The sequence below is a fragment of the Sinocyclocheilus rhinocerous genome, unplaced genomic scaffold, assembly GCF_001515625.1.
Source record: "Sinocyclocheilus rhinocerous isolate Xijiao unplaced genomic scaffold, SAMN03320098_v1.1 scaffold824, whole genome shotgun sequence".
Classification (NCBI taxonomy): Eukaryota; Metazoa; Chordata; class Actinopteri; order Cypriniformes; family Cyprinidae; genus Sinocyclocheilus; species Sinocyclocheilus rhinocerous.
Genome location: NW_015628342.1, coordinates 201,898 through 210,428, shown reverse-complemented (window position 1 = coordinate 210,428; position 8,531 = coordinate 201,898). Strand labels below are relative to the sequence as shown.

The following is an 8,531-nucleotide window of genomic DNA, read 5'->3' as shown; positions in this document are numbered from 1 at the left end:
TATGTTTAATTAATCATTATGCTTTTGTATTTTGATTACAGTTATTTTCAAGAAATTATTTTTAATAAATTATATTAACATTTATGCTGTTGTTAATTCTGTATCATTCATTATATTTATTTTGTTTATTATTGCATTACTGTATGATGAAATACAGAATATATTAAGCCAGCAGTGAAAATAAGAAATGATCATTTGCATAACAAAATTTTTGCCTATTTTAAGATTTAAGACCATTACGATTGAATTATTGCCTATTCACACAAATGTAGTTAATCATTATGCTTTTGTATTGTGATTATGGTTATTTTCATAAGAAAAAAATTTAAACACTTAAATTATATTACAATTTGCTTATTTGCATGCTGAATGCTATAATTAATTTGACTTATTTTAAATGTTTATTACAGTATGAGAATTATTTTTTATATTACAGTAATCAGAATTTGATTCTCAAAATAGATTTAATTGTTATGAAAAACACTGCACAATGCAAAAAAACCTTAATGATCCTAAAATAGCTCTTCACGCAAATATAAAATTCTTTTTTGTTGTTAATTGTGGGATGAAATCCTGAATAAATTCAGCTGCTGTGACGTTGCAGATGCAGATTTCAATGTGTTTTACGTCACAGCCGTGTCTCTAGAATACACCTCTATCAGTGGATTACAGCAGACGGCGGCGTGTGGGAAAGCCAACGCGACTGCTTTTAAACGTGTATTTCAGTGCCAGTGACTTCACACGAACCAACGACTCACAAAAACACAGACAACAGCAAACCGAAGAGTTCACGACTACAGCACGAGCGCAAACAAAAACCATTCCTATGATACACGATATCACGATACGATTCCAGTCATTCAGTACGAACGAGGATTCTGCGATTCTAAATAACGTCAGCGAGGGATCTTTCTCTGATTTAGACCAAACGAGTCAAATGTGTGTTTATATAGCTGGAATGATAAAACAGCTTCAGCGAATCAACCGGAGAGAAAACTAAAATAAAACTCATATTTGCTTCGCCTGAGCAAAACCTCGCTTGACCGTCAAGCACAAAAACACGTTTTAGTGACCTGCAGTCCTTTATCATCTTCATAAATAGTCAAAAGAGAACAAAACTTCAAATGCTTTAAATAAACAGAGGAATGAAAGGAAGAGTGTAAACCAGTTGACAGCTCAGCTGGGAAGGTCAAAGGTCACGCGACCCCTGACCCCTCAGACCATGAAGCGGTGCTCCTTGCCGTCGTGGGCCATGAGGATGACGTTGCGGTTGGAGGTCCAGATGAGGCGGGCCAGTTTGAGGGCGTTCTGGGATCCGGGCGACGCCGGCTGGACCGGAGGAACCTGATAGGTTTTGATGCAGCGCAGCTGAGGAGCCGAGTTCAACATCCCGATGCTGCCTAACAGAGACGTGTTCATCTGAGACAGAGACAGAGAGACGCGCAGTCGTGAATGAAGACCTGCACTCAGTACTATATATATATATATATGTGACCCAGGACCACAGAACCAGTCATAAGGGTCAATTTTTTTGAAATTGAGATCTATACATCATCTGAAAGCTGTATATATAAGCTTTCATTGATGTATGGTTTGTTATGATAGGACAATATATGGTCGAGATACAACTATTTGAAAATCTGGAATCTGAGGGTGCAAAAAAATCTAAATATTGAACACTGTCCAAATGAAGTTCTTCATTTGAAGTTCTTCATAGTAATATGCATTCTTCAAATGAAGAATGCATATTACTAATCAAAAATTAAGTTTTGATATATTTACGGAAGGAAATTTACTAAATATCTTCATGGAACATGATCTTTACTTAATATCCTAATGATTTTTGGCATAAATTTTTTTTTATAATTTTGACCCATACAATGTATTGTTGGCTATTGCTACACTTATACCCCAGCGACTTATGACTGCTTTTGTGCTCCAGGGTCACACACACACACACACACACACATATATATATATATATATATATTAGGGCTGTCAGTTTAATGTGTTAATTAGTTATGAAAAATAACACAAATAAAATATTTTAACGCAGCTAATGCACTGGCTCCGCCCCCAGATCTGTACATCATCTTACATTTCATACAGTTGACTGTTGACAAATAGGCCTATGATGCAGGGCAACAACTCCATAAATGCAGTTATGCCCTAAAATTCAAGATATTGGGGCAAAAATGCTCCTTTTTAAAAAAAAGTTTTTGTCTCATATTTCTATCACACGAGCAGCGAGAGCAACAGGCCTATCACACGAGTGCCGTTTATGCCCGAATACCACGAGTGCAAATGTGGGGAAAAACTGAAAAAAAAATTTAAAGGGATAGTTCACCCCAAAAAAATTTAATTATGCCATAATTTACTCAAACCTGAATGACTTACTTTCTTTTGTGGAACATAGAAGAAGGTATTTTGAAGACTGTTGGTAACAAAGCTGTTTTGGTTACCAATGACCTTCATTGCATGAACGAAAAAAAAGAAACATTTGAGATGTTTCTCAAATTATCTTCTTTTATGTTCCATAGTTCATGTTGGGCCGTTGTAGCCTAAATGTTACATTTTATGTTGAATCAAATAAAATATTTCTTTCTAAAGTTACTATTTGTAATGTCTACTTAATACTTTCTCATTTAACACAAAAATAGCTTTAAATAATGTTTTGGGGATATTTTCACAGCCAAATGTAATTTGCGATTAATTCGATTAATTAATCAACACATCATGTAATTAATTAGATTAAAAATTTTAATCGACTTACAGCCGTAATATATATACATCAGGTTTCTGCATCATTCAGAACAGAAGTGAAAATGCCTTTACACTTCAATTCAGCTCCTGAAAACAGGACACAGGTTGCAATCTAGATGCAAAATTGGAATTGGAATTTGAATGTAAGTAGGATTAAAACAATTTGAACTTCAAATTCAATTTTTTTTCTAGAAAAGCAAAAATTGTCAAAACAAACTTTAAATGTTAGCTAGATAAACCCTTGTTTGAATTTTTTTTTAAAAAGCCTTGACATTTATAGGTTTATAGGATGGATGGATGACTAGAACAATGGAGGATGGATGGAGGATGGATGGAACAATGGATGAAGGATGAATGGACGGATAGTTAGAAATATGGATAGATGGATAGAATGATGGATGAATGAATAGAACAACAGATGATGGATGGATGGATAGAATGATGGATGGAAGGATGGATAGAATGATGGATAGAACAATGGATGGATGAATGGATGATTGATATAATAATGGATGATGGATAGATCGATGGATAGAATAATGGATGATGGATGGATGGATGGATGATGGATAGAATAATGGATGGATGAATGGATGAAGGATGAATGGATAGAAATATGGATAGATGGATAGAATGATGGATGAATGGATAGAACAACAGATGATGGATGGATGGATGGATAGAATGATGGATGGAAGGATGGATAGAACGATGGATGGATGAATGGATGATTGATATAATAATGGATGATGGATAGATCGATGGATAGAATAATGGATGATGGATGGAACGATGGATGGATGGATGATGGATAGAATAATGGATGGATGAATGGATGGAACAATGGATGGATAGAATAATGAATGATGGATGGATGGATGGATAGAAAGATGGATGGATGGATAGAAAGATGGATAGAATGAATGACTGACTGATGGATGGATGGATAGAAAGATGAATGGATGGATAGAAAGACGGATAGAATGATGATGGATGATAGAAAGATGCATAGAATGAATGATTGATGGATAGAAAGATGGATAGAATGATGGATGGATGGATAGAATGATGGATATATGATAGAAAGATGGATGGATGGATAGAAAGATAGATAGAATGATGGATGGATGGATAGAATGATGGTTGGATGGATAGAAAAATGGATGGATGACAAAGCTGGATAGAATGATGGATAGAAAGATGGATGGATGACAAAGATGGATAGAATGGATATAATGATGGTTGGATGGATAGAAAGATGGATAGAATGATGGATGGATGACAGAAAGATGGATAGAATGATGGTTGGATGGATAAAAAGATGGATGGATGATAGAAAGATGGATAGAATGATGTATGTATGGATGGATGGATAGAATGATGGATGGATGACAAAGATGGATAGAATGATGGTTGGATGGATAGAAAGATGGATGGATGGATAGAATAATGGATAGAATGATGGTTGGATGGATAGAAAGATGGATGGATGATAGAAAGATGGATAGAATGATGGATGGATGGATAGAAAGATGGATAGAATGATGGATGGATGACAGAAAGATGGATAAAATGATGGTTGGATGGATAGATAGAAAGATGGATGGATGATAGAAAGATGCATAGAATGATGGTTGCATAATCTTTATTTTAATGTTTTTTATTTATATTAACATTTATAATCACATTAGTATTTTTTATTTATATTTCCTATATTCTTTATATTTTTGATATTTGTATTGATTCTCTGACACTACATGCAACAAAAACAGACAAAAATCTGAACAAATTTGACAAATCTGAACATGAGATGGAGCCATGTAAGATAAGCGAAACACACACACACACACAGGAAGCTCTAGAGTTCCAACACACTGAGTCAGTCAGTCTACACACACACACACACACACACACACACGGTGCTCCAGAGAGGGTAGGGCTTCAGCGGTGTCAGACGGCCAGTCGCCCTCATCCCAGCCTGGGCGAGCGAGAGGCGGACGCCTGCAGACCCTGGAGGACTGGAGAATTCATTAGCACACACACACCATTCAGACAGCCCAGTTTAGTCTTACAGTAATGATACCATTAGCCTGGAAGGCATTCTCACACACACACACACACACACATACAGGAAGAGAAGAGAAGAGGAGAGAAGACGACTCGACGGTGTTTCTGAAAGACCTGCTCAGGACAGACGCTCACGGGACGCTCTGAGTCTCTGTTCAGACGACTGTCCAAAGATGTTTAAACAGATTCAGGTGAAGTACAACACATCTAACTGCAGGACACTGCTTCACATTTCATGCCAAATACCACCATAAAATACTATCACCATTCTATTCTCACCATAGACTACTCTTATAGTTCATTCATTTCTGAATTTTTATATTATACTTTTATTTTTTACATTTACATTTCTATTTTTATATTTATATGTATATTTACATAATTTAACTTTACATTTATATTGTATTATTTTTTATAATACATAATTTAACTTTACATTTATATTATGTATTATTTTTTATAATACATTTATATTTTTATATGTATACTTGCATTTACATTAATATTAGTTTAGATTTACATTTATATCTATATTTACTTTTACATTATTTACCTTTTCATTTATATTTTTATAATATATATATTTTTAGATTTATATGTACATTTATATGTTTTCATTGCTATTTCTATTTATTTTTATATTTATATTAACTTTTATATTTACTTATGTTTTTATATATATTATATTGGACCAGCTGGAGTTTGTTTATTAAGTGTTATATTATTTATATTTATAATTATATTTATATTATTTAGCCGCTCTCAGTCTCTAAATGACAAATTTGAAATCCTTTTTTTTTTTTCTCAAACAAGGGTTTATCTAGCTGACATTTAAAGTTTATCTTGACCATTTTAAGCTTTTCTAGTAAAAGAAAGTTATTTGAATTTCAAATTGTTTTAATTCTACTTCTTTACATTCAATTTTGCATCCTGTTTGCAACCATAAGTGACTCTTTGAATCTAGAGGTCAGAGGTCAGGGGTCTTCACCTGCCAGAAGGAGATGTGGCTGTCAGCGTTGGAGTAGGTGGCCAGATAACGTCCGTCCGGTGCGAAGGACACCGCCGTTATGGGTCCTTTATGTCCGTGAATATGCTGTGGAAATAAAAACAGGCACAGGTTTAGACAGCTATCTCTTATATCACTGCTCAAACATCTCGTTCATGCTCATCTCCTGTAAGAAAACCCCATCTCTTCCTGTTCCTGATGCTTCATGTTGAACTGTACTGAAAGAAAAGGCAGCGAGGTCAGCTGAAGAGTGTGTGTGTGTGTGTTAAGAGCTTTATGAGCCACTCTGAATCATGGGAGGGGGTCCTGCAGCTGCACTAGTGCATTGTGGGATTGAGACGGGTACCACTGTGAAGAGACTGCTGACATGCCTCAATAATAGTGTGATTTTCAAAATAAATATTAATAAACAAATAAATATATTATAATTATATAGCAATCTATATTTCAATATTATATATTTACATATAATATAGAGCATAGTGACAGTACCGAATTATAAATTAATAATAACAACGTAACAAAAATAAAATATTAAAACTAATATATAATTGTGTAATATAAATATATAATCACTATAAAATATACAAATAACACATTATTATTATTGCTATATTTACAAGCAACATTACATAAACATCAACAAATACAAGCATTACAAATTAAAATAATAAAAAAACAAAATAGTATAATATGAACATATATATTATCACTATAAAATACAACAATATATACTGTTTTATTCTTATTATTATCCGTATTATTCGTATGTTATAATTACTTAGAACATTACATGAAATCTGCATAAATACAGTAAATGAAATAAATAATAAAATAAATATATAATTGTATACTATAAATATATTATCACTATATAATAAATCAATATTTATTTCAATATACTTAAAAACAATAAAATTAAAAACACAAATCACAAAAATAGCCTTACAGAAGAGTATAGTAACAGTAATGATTATCATATTCATAAACCAAGATATTTATTATAGATGTTATTCCAAGGCACCTTAAAGGCATCCATATTTATAGATCATCACCTGCGCAGCATTTAGCAACTTTTCTTTATTAATTCATTATAGTAGCATCAATTTATACCTATTTTATGCTCAAACATCTCGTTCATGCTCATCTCCTGTAAGAAAACCCCATCTCTTCCTGTTCCTGATGCTTCATGTTGAACTGTACTGAAAGAAAAGGCAGCGAGGTCAGCTGAAGAGTGTGTGTGTGTGTGTTAAGAGCTTTATGAGCCACTCTGAATCATGGGAGGGGGTCCTGCAGCTGCACTAGTGCATTGTGGGATTGAGACGGGTACCACTGTGAAGAGACTGCTGACATGCCTCAATAATAGTGTGATTTTCAAAATAAATATTAATAAACAAATAAATATATTATAATTATATAGCAATCTATATTTCAATATTATATATTTACATATAATATAGAGCATAGTGACAGTACCGAATTATAAATTAATAATAACAACGTAACAAAAATAAAATATTAAAACTAATATATAATTGTGTAATATAAATATATAATCACTATAAAATATACAAATAACACATTATTATTATTGCTATATTTACAAGCAACATTACATAAACATCAACAAATACAAGCATTACAAATTAAAATAATAAAAAAACAAAATAGTATAATATGAACATATATATTATCACTATAAAATACAACAATATATACTGTTTTATTCTTATTATTATCCGTATTATTCGTATGTTATAATTACTTAGAACATTACATGAAATCTGCCATAAATACAGTAAATGAAATAAATAATAAAATAAATATATAATTGTATACTATAAATATATTATCACTATATAATAAATCAATATTTCAATATACTTAAAAACAATAAAATTAAAAACACAAATCACAAAAATAGCCTTACAGAAGAGTATAGTAACAGTAATGATTATCATATTCATAAACCAAGATATTTATTATAGATGTTATTCCAAGGCACCTTAAAGGCATCCATATTTATAGATCATCACCTGCGCAGCATTTAGCAACTTTTCTTTATTAATTCATTATAGTAGCATCAATTTATACCTATTTTATTAAGCAGTTATTGTCTTGATAAGAGCATTATAAAACATTTTAATAAAGGCATTTTGGTCAGCTTTCTTTTCTAATTTAAGATGGTTTCATGACTAAATTCAGTGTTTTTCTGACCCTGAAAAGCAGACCTTCAGATGAACAGATGATATTATCATAAAACACTGTGAACACAGTTTCTCGTCCCAGGACAGCAGAGCATCAGACGTCTGTATAAAGGCCTGTAAACGAGTGTTTGATCGAATCCGGCGCTGAAATGAACGGCGGCTGTGGGAATGATAAACAGCTGCTGGAACGCAATAATCTGTCCGACCTGTCAGAAAAAACCCTTCATAACGCAGCCATTAGATTAGAGAGAGACGCGCGGCGATATGAGAGCAGCACGCTAACACAATCTCTCACGATTAAAGATCAAACAGCCTCACCTGACCCGCGTCTGGAATCTAAATCTGACAGCAGAAATAAAGACACGGGACGCCAGAAATATTGGCCTGTCAGATCACGACGGCTCACCGAAAACTTCAGCAGACAGAAAAACACCGGAAAATCAACTGTGAATGACTTTCTGTGTGCTTTCAAATCCACAAAGCAGGGT

General features: G+C 33.1%; 1 protein-coding gene across 1 annotated transcript in view; it reads right to left on the bottom strand.

Annotated features, from left to right (window-relative positions):
• Positions 1-449: 449 nt before the first annotated feature.
• wdr7 (WD repeat domain 7) overlaps positions 450-8,531 on the bottom strand; it is a 126,290-nt gene continuing 118,208 nt past the window's right edge. Inside the window, exons 19-20 of the mRNA XM_016548936.1 lie at positions 5,819-5,923; positions 450-1,419 (exon numbers count right to left, since the gene is read on the bottom strand). Of these exons, the coding sequence (XP_016404422.1) occupies positions 1,216-1,419; positions 5,819-5,923 (309 nt within the window). The 3' untranslated portion in view covers positions 450-1,215. The remainder of the gene's footprint in view (positions 1,420-5,818; positions 5,924-8,531) is intronic.